We start from the raw sequence: 19,450 nt of genomic DNA on the forward strand, positions 1-19,450 counted from the left end.
TTTCGTAACTGTCCCATGCTTACTTATTTACCTACATATTTAGTCATAATTAACGTAATTTTTTTGGAAAATATTTATTTATTTATTATTAAAATACTGTCTTATTACCATTGTTTCGGAAAAAATCTTACTTAATTTTATTTCTTTGTGCTTTTGCAAGATGGTCTAACTTTATTAATAAGGCAGCTGGTGGTAGCAGCTCCAAGCTTGTGTACTGCTGCATAGAATCGTGCTGGATGTAATGAAATTGATGGATCAAGCAAAAAAAAAGAAATAACCTTTATGATCACGATCTTTTTTTATACCACTGAGGTGGCAAACAAGCATATGGCCCACCTGATGGTAAGCGGTTACCGTAGCCAAGAAACCAATCTATAAACACGAAAAATAAAGGAAGCAGACATGTTAAGACATATATTGACCAAATGATAATATTTATAGTTATAGTTTTTTTTTTATCAAATAAGATTATTTTTATTTTGAATGCTGTCATATTTAAATTTTATAAAATATATTTATTAAATTCTTCTTCGTATCGCATCGAGTAATTTATCTAGAGTAACTAATGGGTTTTTTTTTATTAATATAAAAAATACAACGGATAATTTAAGGACCAGCAGACCATGATGTCAGAACGACGCGGGCGTCGCGGTTGGTGCGCATATCAAAACCGCGGGCTGTCGGCGCAGGCGCCGGTGGCGCCGCACTTCCGGCAGGTAGCGGAAGTAAGCTGCAACTGTCGTCGGTTATGCACTATTGCTGTACAAAACATATCGAGTTACATGCTATTGCCACACTGATGAAATTCTGTTCTGGTATAATAAAATACTTCATTGTCGTAGTTTAGTCGGGCATCTATGAAATATTGGAAGAATGGAGGGTATTATTAATAATGAGGTCTAATTGTATTATTGTATGATCCCGGTATGCTCGTGTGGTTACGGCCTAGTATATAGGTACGTAATACGTGTGGCCTAATAGAATAGGCCACCCCTTACTATCCCGTGGGTGTCGTAAGAACCGTCGCAAGGAGGAGGGATGGGGAGTAGCGTTCCTCTTAAACCACCCCTAAAACCTGACTGCGGTTGCCAATCCGTCTGCCAAGCGTGGCAACTATTGGAAAACCCCCCAAGGGGAGGTTTTTGTTCAAAAGTGGACAGTTAGTCTCATATGATGATAATAAATTGACCTATTGCTAGAAATATGCAATTAACGGTCAAGTGGAAATCCGCACAGCTCTCTCTGGACAACATCATGGTTACTTCGTGGTAATTTTTTTACCTATCAACTTACTGGTACCCTATGAGTAACTAATAGCAATGATAACATAATAAAAGTGATGATAACCAAGTTTTTCTTTTTATACAATCAGCAAATAATTTTCTTTCATGTCACTAAGATATTTCTCTACCAATCCCTCCACAAGATAGAGGGAAGAAAATAGATACAAAACCAGAAGACCGTATTGGATAGATGGAATTCAAGGAAGCATATATTCAATAGAGAATCGGAATAGGCTGATTATGATTATGTTGAATGATGACTAAACTACAGGTTCATCTTTCTTACCCATTTCTACTACCAAGTATCTTACACAGAAACTGCATTTCGGTTTTAAAGAAATCAGTCTATGACTCGATAATTATAAAATTTGGAAATCATCATGGAAGGCAAGTTGCTAACTATGTCTCTAAGTATTTAAGCGTCTATGGACTGCGACCTTTTGCTATCAGGCGAACCGTATACCGTTTGTTACGTCATAAAAAAAAAACATAAGTGACAAATCACAACTGTAAATCGTGTGTACCGGCATATTTACAATGTAGATGATTTTAAAACTCAACACTGACACTTATATTGCACCAGTTTCTTGGCATACAATTTAAATTTATTTTCACTTTAATACAAATTACTTATGCCACCTTTCAAGATGCTTTTAGTGGTTAGTTCGCGGAAAACACGTGGCCCAATTTATTTTCGAGAACTCTTTGTTTGTGCCGTGTTGAGTGACGCATCAGCGGTCAAGAACACGTTATCTAGGTACAATAACCTATTAAAATAAAACAATTGGTTTTAATAGGTACGTGCCCATATTAATAATATAATATATATGTATTTTTTTTATGCTACATAGAATGGCAAACAAGCTGACGGCCCATCTGATGGTAAATGATAACCGTCGCCTATAGACATGAGCAACGTTATGGACATAACACAGTATACTGTTTTGCCCATGTTACCTCCCATGTGTTGCCATTCCTGAGGACTCAGATGTTATTCCTCTGTACCCTGTAAATTCACTGCCATATCCCACCTTTCAAACCGAAACACAGCCATGCAAACACTGTTTCACGGTAGAAACACGAATGGTACAGAGATGCCCAAGCAAATGACTTTTGTACAAAGTCTCCCTCTGGTATTACAAATTTTACAACACCACCATATAATTGCGTGATTCGCTGTGTTCACTAATGTGTGGGCACTAATGAGGAATGATAGGCGAGGATGAAGCAGATCAATGGTAAATCCGTCAAAAATTAATAATGATGGTTGCCAGGGGGAACCGCGTGGAGGTCGCCCAGTTAATGTATATTGCTAGTAATGGGCCTGTTACTAATAGTCCTTTAGTGTTACATCCAGTGACTGACAATTAACAATAAAGTACGAAAGTTGTTTCTTTTTAAATAGCCATTCATATTTATGTTTATTATAGGTCAAATGTTAAAAAGGACAAACTAAACGACAAAGGAATTACTACAGGGACACTGTATACTTGTTTGTACCTCTCACTTACGAATTTGTCGCATTCGTATAAAGGGATTTTTATTTATATAACCGGCTTTTGAATATAATAATATTATGAATCATAAATTCATATTTGTTTTGAATTTAAATTAGTTTTATGTTATTTGTAATTTACTTGTTTATGCGGTTAGTTATTATTATTAAAATACTAACTACTACCCGCGACTTCGTCCGCATGATGTGTGATAAATAATGTATACAAATCCTAATGATTACATGAATAATTAATAAAAGTAAAGAAGGAATCAATTACTTATTGTTTTATTAATGCGTGGCCTAACAAAGTAGCTTAGTAACAATTAGTATGTAATACTCTTAAGTAATACTTATATAGTTATGCAATAATTATGACAATACTAGCTTTTAGCTGTGACTTTGTCCGCGTGACCGGGATTATGTTCACCGCGTGATCGGTATAAAAAGTAGCCTATGCCCTTCTCCATCCCATATAGTGGGTACATGCATACCAAATTTTATAGTGATTGGTTAAATTGTTAGTGCCAAGGAGTAACAAACAAACACACTCACTTGTATTTTTTTATACAACTTAGAATGGCAAACAAGCTGACGGCCCACCTGATGGAAAGTGGTAACCGTCGCCTATAGACATGAGCAGTACCATGGACATAATAGGAGTATACTGTTTCGCCCATGATACCCCCCATGCGTTGCCATTCCTGAGGTCTCAGGTGTTATTCCTCTGTACCCAGTAAATTCACGCCATATCCCACCCTTCAAACCGAAACACAGCCATGCAAACACAACTGCTTCACGGTTGAAATACGAATGGGACAGAGGTACCCAAGCAATCGACTTTTGTACAAAGTCTCCCTCTGGTTAACTCACTTTTATATTTATAAAACCTATTACTAAGGATTTATGAATTATTACCTCAAATTATTCATGTTCTAAATACAGTTTTCGTTCCATCTGTTGCATATGGTGTCTACCCCACGGACTAATGGATGCTCGCTAATATTGCATTGGAACATGGGGCGATAAAAAGCCCTGAAAATTGGAACAGTCTTTAATCCCCATTAATTCCCTCCTCAATTGTCGGTTGCGTTCAAACAAAATTTAACTCTATGTCATAACCTTAATGGTCGGAATTAAAAAACATCGATACAGTGTCATCGTTGGCGCCACTCAGTGGCGCCAGACAACTTAAACGAACTATAACACCCCTAGTATATTTATTATAAACATGAAAGAATATTAGTAATTTTAGTCAGACACGCTACACTGGAGCCGGCGCTCCGTGACTAATAAGTATTTATTTGTTATGTACATTTATTAAACAAAATCAAAGATAAGTTAGGGAAAATACTGTTTTAGCACTTAAAGGCGTAATTTACAAAAATCAGACAGGATATTTTTGTAATATTTTCGATTAGGTATTACTTTGGAAAAAAAACATAGGGTAATATTGAAAATATTGGTTACAATATGATTCTTTAGCCGAAATCAAAGCACCAAGATTTAATCGTTATTTAAAAATTTAAATTTCGAATAATTTCTTTTTCATAACGAGCGAGATTGCACATAAAAAGTAATTGCTCGAGTGAAAGATAAGCGTTAGTTAGTGTACACTTTCTAGAAATCTTTAAATACGTGAAATGCCAACCGCAAACAATAACTGAATCACCTCAAAACAATGTGATTGTTTCGCTCGAAATTCTACTGTTTCACTCACTAGAAAGTGCGGTTGGTCACAGATGAGAATAATAAAGATTAAATCTTATCTTCGCCTCAAAAATAAAAAAAAAAAAAATATCAACGTTAATACCCATTCTGTCATTAATCCTTGCTAATGTACGCATTCGCCTTTTGTTATGTGTAGTTTTTACACAAATGTGCGTGGGGCGCGAACAAAACACAATGCCAATTGTACTCGTATTATGCGCTTTTGTTCTTAGACGTCCTTCGTGAATAATAAAAACTACACCAATATTATTGTGCAATACTATATAATGTACATATCTATATAAGTAAATATACATAGCATGATATGCTATGCTACATACAATATTTAGGTTTATTACTTATTTATAGTAGGTTATCTCAATTGGAGTACAAAAGTAATAGATATACTCGTAAATGTCACCTATTAAAGATATAATTTAGTATATTTTGTAGTAATACATACATACATACATATATATATATATATATATATATATATATATATATATAATACATTATTTACCTATGGTACTGTGTTGCATTTAAATTTTTAAAAAGAATTTAAAAAAAAATTGTTTGCACGGGAGAGCTAAAGATTGTACTAGATCAATATAACAAAGCATACATTCCAAATATCTTTATTACCTAATTTACAGTAAATACCAGACTAAACCATAATATCGTGTGGTCCCGGTATAGAATGGTCCACCATTTCCTTTCCTGCCAATGTCGTAAAAGGAGATTAAAGGAACGTAACAGTCGAGGGATGGGCAGCAGCGTCTCTCTTAAAACAACACTAAAAGCCTAACTGCGGTTGCCAACCCGCCTGCCAAGCGTGACAACTACTAGATAAATCCCCCTTATAAGAGAGGCCCACGTTCAGCAATGGACAGTTAATGACTGATATGTTGATGATGGAATTAATATAAAAAATCATTACATACATAAAACATAATGTAATTACGCGTATGTTTAATACTAACACAATATAGGAGACAAATCAGTCAATTTCATGGTCGCTTAACAACGGTTGATTTTGATTCCATTGCTTATTTCCAATCTCTGTAGCTAATTATTGAAATAAAAAAAAATAATAATAATATGAAATAATATTGAAAAATACTAATAAATTAATATTTCATATTATAATCGTATATATAAAATTCTCGTGTCACGGTGTTTGTTACCAAACTCCTCCGAAACGGTTTTACCGATTTTTATAAAATTTTGTGTGCATATTGAGTAGGTCTGAGAATTGGCCAACATCTATTTTTCATACCCCTCAATGATGACCCTCCCCAATTTTTTTTATAATGGGCTAAAAAAATATTCTCCAAATAATGTATATGACAAAACAACGTTTGCTGGGTCAGCTAGTATTAATATAGATATTTTTTAGGGTGACGTAAAAATTGGCTAAAACTTACAAGGCAATGTACATTACAGTACCTACGTCTTAACGGACAATTTTCAGTGGGCCTGACCTGTTAGTATTAAATTATAAGATTATTTTAATGTTACGTATGTATTAATAAGCATGTCTGTATGTCTGTATAATCATAATAACAATTAGCTCCCACCATAATGTTGTGCAAAAACGTCTCCCGTCACGTCCCGTCCCGTCCTCCCGTCAGGCGTCACATGTGCGCGGCGCAGTGTTGCCAGATCCGTCTTTATATTTCCACCCAAACTTCAAATATTTTTACCCCAAATTGATACGATTACCTTCACTTTTACCTAATTACAAATTTGTGTCCGTTTTATCATATAATCACAACGTACTATGAATTGTCGCTCTCTACGTTGCCTTCTTCACAATATGTTCTTAAATTGATTGGTATATCCTATATATTTATAAGTATCAAAACTTGATAAAAAATATATATCTAAATTTCTCTTTACCCATTTTATTTTTCTCTAACAATTTGATATCTCCACAATTTCCCCAACACAGATATATTTACCTAAAAAAATGAAAAGAAAGCCCAATCTGGCAACATCGGTGTGGCGCGACGACGAGCTTGGTCGAGACGGCGCCGCCGGTGACGCAATGGGATTCCACCCGTACTAATGACTGTGCGTAACCGATTCTCGATTGTTTTGTTGACTGTACTCGATTTGCAGAGGGCGCACGGATTTCCGAGGGTAGAGATTGGGAAATTGATAGGGTCGGTGTGGATTTCGAAAGATATTTGTATTCTAGCTTTCGTGCTTCTGCCGTGAAACAGTTGTTGCTATGGCAATGAAATTAAAGGGTGCAAAGGAATAACACCTTAGTCCTTAAGAATGGCAACACATGAAGTGCGTCATGGGTGAAACAGTATACTCTGTTATGTCTATGCTACTGTTCGTGTCTATACGCGACAGTTACCACTTTCCATCAGGTACGCTGTCAACTTGTTTGCCATTCTATGTTGCATAAAAACAAACTGTAATAACATGTATGTTGTTAGTAGAACCTTTATCTATCTGTATGCAATAATATTTAGCTGCTAGAACCCGAACAGTAAAACTTTTTGTTTTAAAATTATAACTACATTGGATTTTATAATTTTTTTTTTATTTATGAAGCGGCGCGCTACACTGCACTTTCACCACCTGTTGCTGTTACCAAACAATGCACTTATTTTTTGTTGCAAAGGCGGATATTATAGAGTATAGTTACATGATCACTAGCTGTATCCCGCGGTTATGTCCGCGTAATTTATACGCGTATATTCTGGTCTTAGGTTATAACCTATTCATATACCAATTTTTTTGGTGGTGTTTTAAGAGGGACGCTGCTGCTTAACCCACCACCATAAGCTAGCTCCCTTAGTCCCCTCTTACCACACCCACGGGAAAGGATAGATAAACTATTCTAAACCGGGACTTACATCGCTGAATATACTTAATAGCGGGGGGAAAGGATTTTTGGTAATTGGGAGTTACTAGCAATATACCCTTTTAAGTCGGCCTCCACGCAGCTTCCCCTGGAAACCATCGGACTTAATTCTTGTGGATGTTATTACGATGGGCTAACACACCTGTTTTCATTCTCACCTATCACCCCTTATTAGTGTCCCGCCAGCGTATACCAATAGCGCAAGCGAGGATACCGTTTCATTTTCATCTCATTAAAAAAAAATCTTATTATTTAAGAGTATTATGTTGTATATTAATTGTTACTAAGCAACATAGGTCACGAATTATTAAAACAATAAGTAGATAGATAATTTATTTAAATTACTTACAGCACACAAATTACAATTAAAAAAAAAAACATACACATAATACACAGTAAAAGAGGTAAAAGAATGAAAATAAAAAAGCTAAAATAAAAATAAAAAAAACAAAATATATAAACTAACAATCTCCCTTCTTTCCCTTACTTCATGCGTGTGCCATAGTAACAAGTAATCGATTCCATCTTTACTTTTATTAATTATGTATGTAATCATTAGTGTTGATATAAATTATTTATCATACAAACAATGTTGCATTAGATAAATATTAATACAATACTATTCAGTGATCATTATTTATTTCTTTACTTAATTAATAATTATTAGATGACAGTTGTATAGAAACATTAATTGATATTTATTGAATAATTACAATATAGTATATTCTACTTTGTTTTATAATAAAACGCGATGTAATTTATACAAAAGTCGATTGCTTGGGTACCTCTGTCCTATTCGTGTTTCAACCGTGAAGCAGTTGTGTTTGCATGGCTGTGTTTCGGTTTGAAGGGTGGGATATGGCGTGAATTTACTGGGTACAGAGGAATAACACCTGAGTCCTCAGGAATGGCAACGCATGAAGGGTATCATGGGCGAAACAGTATACTTTGTTATGTCCATGGTACTGCTCATGTTTATAGGCGACGGTTACCACTTTCCATCAGGTGAGCTGTCAGCTTGTTTGCTATTCTATGTTGTATGAAATAAAAATCCTGGCAATTTTTTAAATTACAATATTTACGTTAATATTTTTTATGCAACTTAGAATGGCGAACAAGCTGACGCACCACCTGTTGGAAAGTGGTAACCGTCGCCTATAGACATGAGCAGTACGATGGACATAACAGAGTATACCGTTTCAGCCATGATACCCCTCCCTCCATGTGTTGCCATTCCTGAGAAATCATGTACCTCCGTACCATGTAAATTCACTGCCATATCCCACCTTTCAAATAGAAACATAGCCATGCAAACACAATTGCTTCACGGTAGAAACACGAATGGGACAGAGGTACCCAAGCAAACGATTTTTGTACAAATTCTCCCTCTGGAATCATACTTAAATGATAATTATAATATGTAATACCTTCATAAAGTTTCAGCCAATTCAACTGATCGATTATTTTGTATGTGATTCTTTAGATTGATATAACTTTTTTATTTATGAACCAATTTAAATAAAACAAACTCTAAATGTTAGGCGGAGCAAACCGCAACACATTAGTGAAAACCACATTCAAATCGGTTATGCCGTTTCTGAGATTAGCGTGCATAAACGTACAGATAAACAGACAAAAATTCTAACCCCCCCCACCCCTCTATAATAGTTCTTAAGATATATAATCTTTCATGTACAGACAGTAATCGATTTTATTATATGTATTGATATAATACCTATGAATAGGGGGGAAAGGGATTATTAGTAATGGAGACTGAGAATCCCATTGCTAGCAATATACCCAACCAGGTCGCCCTCCTTGCGGTTCCCTCTGGAAACTATCATGGTTAATTCCTGTTGAATTCATCATGATGGGCTAACTGGCCTGTTTTCATTCTCATCTATCACCCTTCACTGGTGCTCCGCCAGCGTATCCCGTTAGCGCAGGCGGGGTTACCGTACCATTTTCACCCATCAAAAAAAAACTGTCAATGATTTAAGTTAATACAATTAAATAAATTTAATTAACATATGATGAAAATTAGCTTTGTTTCTTGTATAAAATGAATTGACAAAACGTTTACTGGATCAGTCAGTATAAATATAAAGTAATATTATTAAAAATAAAGTAATATATAGTAATATTCTTGATAACTAGATATTAAATATTACCTATATTTATGTTGAATTCATTCACTTATTGCTTTTAATCGACTAGATAAAACGCTATCAGCTGTTATTTGTCGTCACACCTTCAACAAATAGATAGGTCCAGGACGTAGGTATTCTTAAAGTCGCTGTTGTGCGCCGGACAAAATGTCCGTCATTTATTCAGGTTTTTTTTTCTTAATAGATGATAATGCAATGGTTACCCCGCTTGCGCTATCGGTATACGCTGGCGGGGCTCCAGTGAGGGGTGATAGGTGACGTAAAAGCAGGTCAATTAGCCCATCGTGATGAATTCCATTAGAATTAACCACGATGGTTTCCAGGGGGAACCACGTGGAGATCGATTTAATATGCCTGGCTGGATACGTAACATATTTTCTGTTAGAACTGCTTTTTAAAATTTAATTAATTAAGTAATTAAAAAAAAAAAAGACGATTTAAAAATGTTCCACAAGTTCTAAATTCAAATATGTTCAATCTAATATATTGTTGTTTATCGGTGTAGTTTGCCATCAGTTGACTTTTAAAGGAACAAACGTACTTCTTATAAAAAATAGTTTTAATTTAATTTGAATCTTCGAAAAAAAGAATTGCTAACTGCTGTATATATACTTGAAAATTGATAATATGAATTATAACATGTTTGCATACCTATTGATATCAATAATCGATATCTCGACTCACCATATGGAGACATCAATGAGCTAGTGACGTTACACACGAATCGATACCGTATCACAATCTGATAAAATCCAGACTTGGCGCCGCTTGCAATTATGAGTATCAACGTATCGATCCTTACCTTACTCTCTAATTTAATGGAATTGAAATAAACAGCTGTCCCCGTAAATCTATTGAGTGTAGACTGGTTATAGCGATTAAGTTAATTAACGATTATAATTAGCGTTGCCCAAATATAGCACTGTTGAATAACAGTTTTAATCGATTCAGACTACATACAATCACAGATTAAATAACATAATACAACTATTTAATTTTACATACATACAAGATTTGTCATGTAGACTCTACATAGAATAGGCCCCTCCTTCCTATACCGTGGGTATCAAAATAAGTGACTAAGGGAAGACGAGGGATGGGCAGCAATGTACCTCTTAAAACATTCTCAAAGCCTGACTGCGGTTGCAAATCCGTTTGCCAAGTGTGGTAACTACTGGTAAAATCCCCCTTATGGGAGTTGCCTATGTTTAGTAGTGGACAGCTAACGGCTGATATAAAAACAATAATAACAAGATTTGTACAGTTTGACAGTATATTTAACGAAGACTGTAATTAATCATTTTCTAAAAAGTAAGTTATACAAAAATATAAAGTACACAAAAAGCCATTAAATTTAGAACCTCTATCTTTTTTTTTCAGAATTGACAGAACATGTCTTAGGTATTACCACAATTTATTATTTTAGTCAATCCTAACTATGATAATACGAGGGCTACACTGAAAATTTGTAGAATTGGCTGCCTTGAAAGCAATATAATAAAAAAAGTTTCAAATTTTGAAAATGGAACTAAGGTAACAAACAAACAAATAAAATGAGTTTGATTGTTACATACGTATTGTATGAGATGAAGAAAGATACAGGCTACTTTCATTCCAGTCACTAAACAAATCCCGATCATGCGAACGACGTCGCGGGTAGCCATCAAAAAGCTAGCCATCATCATCATTTCAGCCATCTATCTTCTGCTTTCCGCTGCTGGATATAGGCCTCCCTCATAGACTGCCATAAGGAACGATTCTGAGCCACCTGCATCCAAAAGCTAGTATTTTTATATAATTAACTAAATACTAATATTAATGCTAATAAATGATCGATCCACTGATTGATTAGTTTCATTTATTATGACAGATTCCAAAGTTATTTATATGCTAATTAATTATTACTATAGTAATGTAAGTAACTATACCATAAAAAACCTGTAACCGTCCAAAAGACCCCCGCAGTGCATTACCCGTCGTTTTACGAGATATCCAAACGTTAACATTTCGACGAAATGGAAGCCCAGTTAAAACACAGTGCGGTTAATTGATATACTCGATAGTTAACTGCCCACGCGTTTATTTATAACCATAGATAAAATATGATGTTGATAAAATAATAAGTTCGAATGAACCATTGGACAATCGTTGTTTCAATTGTTTATATGTATTATAAATACTTACATGAATCCTTTAATTATCTAAGTAAATAATATATATACATTATTATATGAGTACGACCATTAATCTCCCATAGTCACCTCTTAAGACACCGACGGGGAAACAAGGGGCGGCCTATTCTATGGCGGGACCTACTCGGATGCCGGAACAGATAGTCAAAAATTTTAAAAGTTTATAAGTAACTCCTGCTAAGACCCCTCGTCAACCGACTTAGAAAAGAAGGTTTCAATTCGGTTGTATTTTTTTTTATGTTTGTTCCTCATATCTCTGTCAGTTCTAAACCGATTTGGGGAATTCTTTTTTTTATCTGATAGGATATAAAAATTATATCTTGGAATGAGTTCTTACAGATTGACATCATAGAGACTTTGTATCATTGAGACTTTGTACAAAAGTCGATTGCTTGGGTACCATCAGGTGGGCTGTCAGCTTGTTTGCCGTTCTGTGTTGTATAAAAAAAATAGAAATTTTATCAAAGTCAGTTCAGTAGTTTAGTATTGATATCAAAATAAATGTTTTTGCCACAATTAAATTATTTTTTTATATTACATTTTTTTTTTAATCTATGCACCATCATTTACTCTCTTCTCTCTGTTTAGCGTAACGGTTGACTGGTAGAGAATACCATCAGGCATTAAGTCCGCCCTGTAGACATATTTTAATGTGTGCAAAAGTATAAATAAATAAATAAATTAAAGCGGGTTTTCTTTATGGAACACAATCTTTATAATTTTATATATATTTTTTTTAATATTTCTTATATACCTATACTGTTCAGTTACGAGTAAAATATGATTTACATGTACACAAATGATCATTTTTAAATCATAAAATGTATTTTACCGATACAAAATTACAAGAATACTTCCTTACAGTTTAAAAACAAATGACGTCGGTACGTAAACGTATTTTAAAGACGTCATACTGTGAAAGAAACGAAATTGTTCCTTATGACCATTAAAATAAAATTTAAACTACCTAAATAATGGAGACACTGAAATTTTTTAATTCTATGCGTGATGCACGTCTATGAAACAAGATAAGGAGTGGACTCATGGTGTCTCATTAAATACCTTAGCGCATACTGTCATTATTTGATTTATATGATGTAATTCTTGAACAATACACATACATATTATTTATGTATGAAAATTCAAAGTTCAACACCCTACAGGGGCAGTAAGGGAATGCTGGCGGATAAGAGAGGAGTTTACTTAATTTTTTGTAGTTTATTTAGATTTTAGCAACCCAATAAACAGAATAGTATATCCATTTCAGCTTTGTATGAAAAACGAAATGACAGCCAGGGACGAGGAAATAAGGGTAGCGTGAAAATGAAGAATTGAAATGTTTCTTTACGGTAATATGCAGTTTCAGCAGATCCCAAACACTTATTATTATAAACTTATGATTCTATTACTGTTTCAAGACATTTTTATTGTGTGCATGTGTTATTGAATAAATCGAATTAAATTAAGAATTTAAAATAAAAAAAAAAAGTTTGCTATAATAATGTTATCAGGCGAAATATATATATATATATATATATATATATATATATATATATATATATATATATATATATATATATATATATATATAATAGCAATTACAGTTAATAACCTCTTCGAAATTAAAAAAAAAATCATAAGTGATAACTTTTTGAAGTCACGTAAAAAATTTTATCCAGTCACTGTATACGTGACAGAATTAATGAAAATAATCAAAACCAGGCGAGTACAAAATAATTAACGGCGCCACTACGAAGATAGTGATAATGCGAAAAAATCACGGATTGCTCCACGATAAACTTTGACTGCCATTAACTCGTCGAGATTTTGTTGGGCCTAATTTTTTACATTTTATATTGCAATTAACAATCTTGTTTAGCTAGTTTATTTGCCGAGTAATTGCTGATAAATTAGCTAGGTAAGACACTTAGAATAGTTTGGGTTATTTAGGCGTCAGAGTTACTTTGGTTGTATTTTACTTAGTTACTTATAACTGTAAGCATCACGTCTACTTTGTAAATTTACTCATAAGTATGTAAGTATAATTTATACTCAAAGGAATACAAAATAAAGAGCTAACAGCTAAAAGCAAAATAGAATTGAGACTGCATGAACCAAATAATGGTATGAATGCAACTTACACTTAAACAAAAAAAACATCACTTGTAACTGTCACATAAACTAAAAAAAAATTAAAGTAATAGCGTATAACATTATACAGAGTAAATTTCTTGAATAAGTAATAAAAGTTAATATTTTTACATTATCACAATTCATAATGAAAGAAATGACTATTAAAGAAAAATTACAACAAATAGAATATTTATTTAAATAAATTGTTGTTGTTTTTATCGTTAACTAACATTTTTTTATATTGAATATTTAAAATTTCAATATAATGCTGTTTCATCTTTGTTAATGTTGTATAAAATTATGGATTGCAAACTTATAATGCTATTATTGTATTCTATTAGTAAAATTTTTGTTTGTAATCTGTTGATGTATATTCTTTATTGCACTTTTAAGTTACATATAAAATAATCTATTTATAAATGTTGTGAGCAACGGTGGACTTATCTCTGACAGAGATCTCTTGCAGTCAACACAGTACAGTAAGGAAGCATTTCGTTAGCGGGCAGCTGAAGTGCTACAACTATTAATACATAAACAAATATACAGTTAAATAAAATATTATAATATATAATAAAATATTACATAAATACATACACTATAAATACATATAATACCTACCTACTCATATAATAAATGTTAAAATAAATGAATATACTACTTACATTAGAAATTTCGTTTAATGATATTAAGATTTTATAGTTCAATTGTACTCGTATGAATTGTATGTACCAATAAATAAATAAATAAATAAAAATGAAACAAAGTATGTACCGAAAGTATTATCTTTTAATAATGAGCAGAGGCAAATTAATATTTATCAAATAGATAATGAGTTAGTACCTAATCTTTTACAAGAAAATTAATATCTAAAACAATTTTAAATATTGCACAATTCTTTGCATTTGTTTTTAAATTTTATGAAATATCTAAAGACAAAAAAAAGTTGTTAAACAATACAATTTATCGCTTGTCCAATAGAACACGTCTTTAGAATTTTAAATTGGAGTTTATTTAAATTCTTATGCCTATTTTATGTTTTTGGATATAAATTAAGTATGCTGATTGCCTGTGTCAAAGACTACCTCAGGTTGGGTAGGTACTACCTTTTATGTGATAGTAAAATATATTAAAGTTTAAGTGTAAATACGTTTTTATGTATAGTTGTTATAGTAATCTCTACTAGGCATTTACAAATTCTACTAAAGAATAATGATAGAAATTTCAATAACATTAAATGTATGATTGAGTGAGAAATCAATGTCCATAGAAACATCTCGCAAGAATGGGATTAGCAATCCCTTTTTTTATGTAAAACTTTGTTTTGTGCTTTAGATATGTAAATATAACATACCACCATCTTAGTTATTTACATGAATATGTATGGAATAAAATTGTTTAATTGACAATGGAAGAAAAATACAATTATTTTTCTTGAAATATGTTTTTTTTTCGGTGTGATGATGATGATGATACAGCCGTTAATTGTTCACTGCTGAACACAGGCCTTATCCTTGAAAGGCTTTACCAGTAGTTGCCACCCTTGGTAGGTGGGTTTGCAACCCCAGTTAGGCTTTGGTGATGTTTTAAAGGGGACGCTGCTGCTCATCCCTGGCTCTCCCTTAGTCGCTTCTTACGACACCAATGGGAATGGAAGGAGTGGACCATTTTATTCTCCGACCACGCGACCAATTTTTCGATATATCACTACATAATATGAGACGACATGTTATTTTGGATATAGTTATACATTATTAAAATTTTTTGTTAAGTAAATAATACTAGATACAAAAATATGATCTAAAATGGTGTTACCGATCTAATAATAATATTAAATACGCGAAATAATATTAAATACGCTAATAATCTCTAGGTTTGTTGTTGTAGTTGTATCTATGTATACATATTTATTGTTTTCAAGTTACTGTGTAGTTATGTACTCGTTTTTTTTTTTCTAGAAAAAAAAGAACGAATCTGTTTAGAAAAAAACTGCGGCAGGTAGCAATTTTTTGCCATTATTTTTCAAGGATTGAAAAAATTAAAATATATCGTTTTTTTAATAACACTGACCGTGAAGCAGCAGAACACGGATTGTTAGTTTTGCAGAATAAGATTGCCTATAATACCTCCTTACTAAATTAAGGAAAGAAAATGTTACCAACATTATGAGATTGAATACTACACAGTTGTCGGTACTGGGGTAGGTAGCAACTTTCTTTTTAATTTAGGGAAAGGAATTGTTAGAAATGAGGTCTAAGGTTTACATTGCTAGCAATATACCCTGTCTGGTTGACCTTAATTAATAATTAGTTAATTAAATTGTTGGCCAATTCGTCGCTTATAAAATGAGGCTGACATTCGCTTCTTTTCTATTCACAGAAGTACTAATAAAACGGAAATTATAGATATACCTACATCATCATAATAATATCACCCGTTATCTGTCCTCTGCTGAACACAGGCCACCATCATAGATTGCCATAAGGAACGGTCCTAAGCCACCTGCATCCACTGATTGCCTACAATGTTTTTTTTTAATGGATGATAATGAAATGGTCACCCGGCCTGCGCTAACGGTATACGCTGGCGGGGTACCAGTGAGAAATGACTGGTAAGGATGAAAAGGCAGGTCAGTTAGCCCACCATGACGAATTACACTACAATTAACCACGATAGTTTCCTGGAGGAACCACGTGGAGGTCGCCCTGATAGGATGTATTGCTAGCAATGGGGCAGTTAGACTCCATTACTAACAATCACTTTCCCCCTTACAGTGTATTTGAGGTCGTTACTCCATCTAGTGGGGGCTTGTACTTTTTTTGTCTGGTAGAGTCTTGATCAGTGGATCAAGACTCTACCAGACAAAAAACTTTCTTCCCCATCGGTTATCGGTTCTTCGAGCTATATGACCAGCTCATGCCACTTCAGTTTGCTTGTCCTTATGGCTATGTCGGTCACTGCTTCTTTTGCGGATATCCTCATTTTGGATTTTATCACGCAAAGAAACTTCGAACACAGCCCTCTCCATAACCGTCTGAGTAACTTAAAACTTTTGCATACGAGCAATTGTGTAGGAACATATTTCGGTTCCGTAGGTCATTACTGCCACACATACACTGGTTACAGACCTTTGTCTTCAAACTTTGTATACATTTTTTTTTTTTGTTGGGTGAAAATAGTATGGTAACCCCGCCTGCGCTAACGGGATACGCTGGTGAAGGGTGATAGATGAGAATGAAAACAGGTCAGTTAGCCCATCATGATGTTTTTATCAGGAATTAACCATAATAGTTAACAGGGAGAACCGCGAGGAGATCTACCTGGTTGGGTATATTGCTAGCAATGGGATTCTCAGTCTCCATTACTAACAATCCCTTTCCCCCCACTTCGTATACATTAGTAACTGTTATTTATCTTTACCTCTCCTAATAATGAAGTACTGCGTTCATGATTCACTGTTCATCCCAAAAGTTGACTGGTAGAGAATGCTACTAGCATCAGGTCTGCCTTTTGTACCGTATCTTCTTTTGGTCAATAAAGTTAATTAAATAAATAAATTAGAACGTATGTAGATATATACTGTTATAGTGCTTACATTACTTTTAGTGCGTATTCTCTTTTAACTTTTCTCTTCTTCATTTCTCTTTTTATACTAAATAAAGAAGAAAGCAAACGAAAGAAAAAAAAAGTGGAAAACTTATTTTAAGGACGTTTTAATTTCGTTTTTATTTTTTTTTTGTGTATACATGTCTATGTGTATGGAATGCGTTATCTTCGCCAATATCGCCACCAATTTGATTCTTTTTAATTCAATGGGGTTTAATATATTTTAAAATATAATATAGGTAGTTATCAATTTACACTACAGATCTGAAAATGGACATATGATAAGGCTGAAAATTCCCCTTATTCATAAAAATTAAAAAACAAAACTATTTTAGTTATCGAAGTGTTTTGTCAAATTTAAAAAAAAAGAATTTAGCGCAAAGGAAATGTACATAACAGTTTAATAGCTAAAATAGGTTTGCACGTTTGTTTTTATGAATAAGGACAATTGTTTATACCATATATAAACAGGTAGGTAGGTATTAAAAGTACTAAAAATTATAGAGAAATTTGGGAAAATGTTGCTCATAATATAGGTACCTCATTAGACATTTAGGTTTATATGTATAGTGTACTTTTGATGTTCGTACTTATATGCAATCGAACCAAAATAATAGGAAAACTATTCAATTCAAAATATTTTGAATGAACATTTATTTGTATTTTTCTAGTAAAAAAATTTAATGAAATTATCAAATACATATATAATAAAATAAGAAAAAAAAAAACTGCAATAATTTACCTGTGGATCCAAGATCTGTAGACTCTGACGATGCCTCGTCACTGTGCACCGCAGAAAGCTGGTACAAAACAAGTACCAAACACACGCTAAAATTAACAACCGCCATGGTTGTGCCAATTATAACTATTGTAATTAATAAACACACGATCCAGTCACCATTACGACAATTCTAAACCACTCTACGAGCTCCCATCATCAGTCATCACAAAAATAATCCAACTAAAAATACCACTTTCAATAAGAAAATCCCAGTTATAATCCAATATATTCGTTAAAAATCACTGTTACACTTTCTCGTGACACGTTAGTTATTTGTTAATAGTTTTGCACGTAAAATATTGTAAAGAAAGGAAAACACGCGCTCACAGTTGTAAATAGCGGAACATCAATACGTCCTCTCTCATAGCCGCCAAAGCTCGACTGAATATTATGTGAGGCAGGTACTTAGTGGTATGGTGGCAGTGGTAGCTGAGCAAAACGAGAGCGATTGAATGAAAGAAAGAAACGATTGTATCAATAGAGCGAGCGAGCAAATCGAACGGCGTTGACTAGTGTTGTTTACATATTTGTTGCTATAAATATGTCGATTTATCAGTACCTATATAAAGTATTCCCACTAATAATAAAAATCGATGAACAATCCGAATTTCTAGTTATTATATAGTAGGTCTATTTTTATTGTATATTATAATCAAGAAAATGATAAAAATTTTAAAAGAAGATTCTGTGCCTATTTCGGTAAATATATACTCACTATTAAACAATCTCTCGATACACAATATTAAACATACTTAACTAAGAATTTGTTTTGAAATAAAAAAAAGAACATTAAATATGGTCTATTTGTTTGGGAGCAATAATTACACAAACAGATATAGATACAGACAAATACTTTTGCCTGTACCCTTTGCTCACTGTTTTCTTTTTCCTGCTTTATATTTCTAGTAACTTGTTTTATTTTACTGAACTAGGTGTTATCTTGTAGATTTCCACATTACTGGTTATTTGATTATAATTATTTGGTTTAATTCAGTTATTATTAATATTTGTAACCTTCCATATTAGCCGATTAGCAATCTCCGACTGTTATTTTGTTAACGCACATATTTACCTTTAAACGAGATATCTTGAGGCAAATCATTAGATCACTATTAAAAACCTAGTATTAATCGTTCGGCACCCAAACTGCAAAAAGTATATTTATAAATATATTTTTATTCACTGGTCTTATCGCACCAAA

General features: G+C 33.2%; 1 protein-coding gene across 1 annotated transcript in view; it reads right to left on the reverse strand.

Annotated features, from left to right (window-relative positions):
* LOC113520600 (BMP and activin membrane-bound inhibitor homolog) overlaps positions 1–18,686 on the reverse strand; it is a 100,914-nt gene extending 82,228 nt beyond the window's left edge. The window contains exon 1 of the mRNA XM_026905981.3: positions 18,211–18,686. Coding sequence (XP_026761782.1) covers positions 18,211–18,316 — 106 coding nt within the window. The 5' untranslated portion in view covers positions 18,317–18,686. The remainder of the gene's footprint in view (positions 1–18,210) is intronic.
* Positions 18,687–19,450: the final 764 nt, after the last annotated feature.

This window comes from Galleria mellonella, unplaced genomic scaffold (genome assembly GCF_026898425.1).
Source record: "Galleria mellonella isolate WM207_F2 unplaced genomic scaffold, CSIRO_AGI_GalMel_v1 utg80, whole genome shotgun sequence".
In the NCBI taxonomy this organism is placed as follows: domain Eukaryota; kingdom Metazoa; phylum Arthropoda; class Insecta; order Lepidoptera; family Pyralidae; genus Galleria; species Galleria mellonella.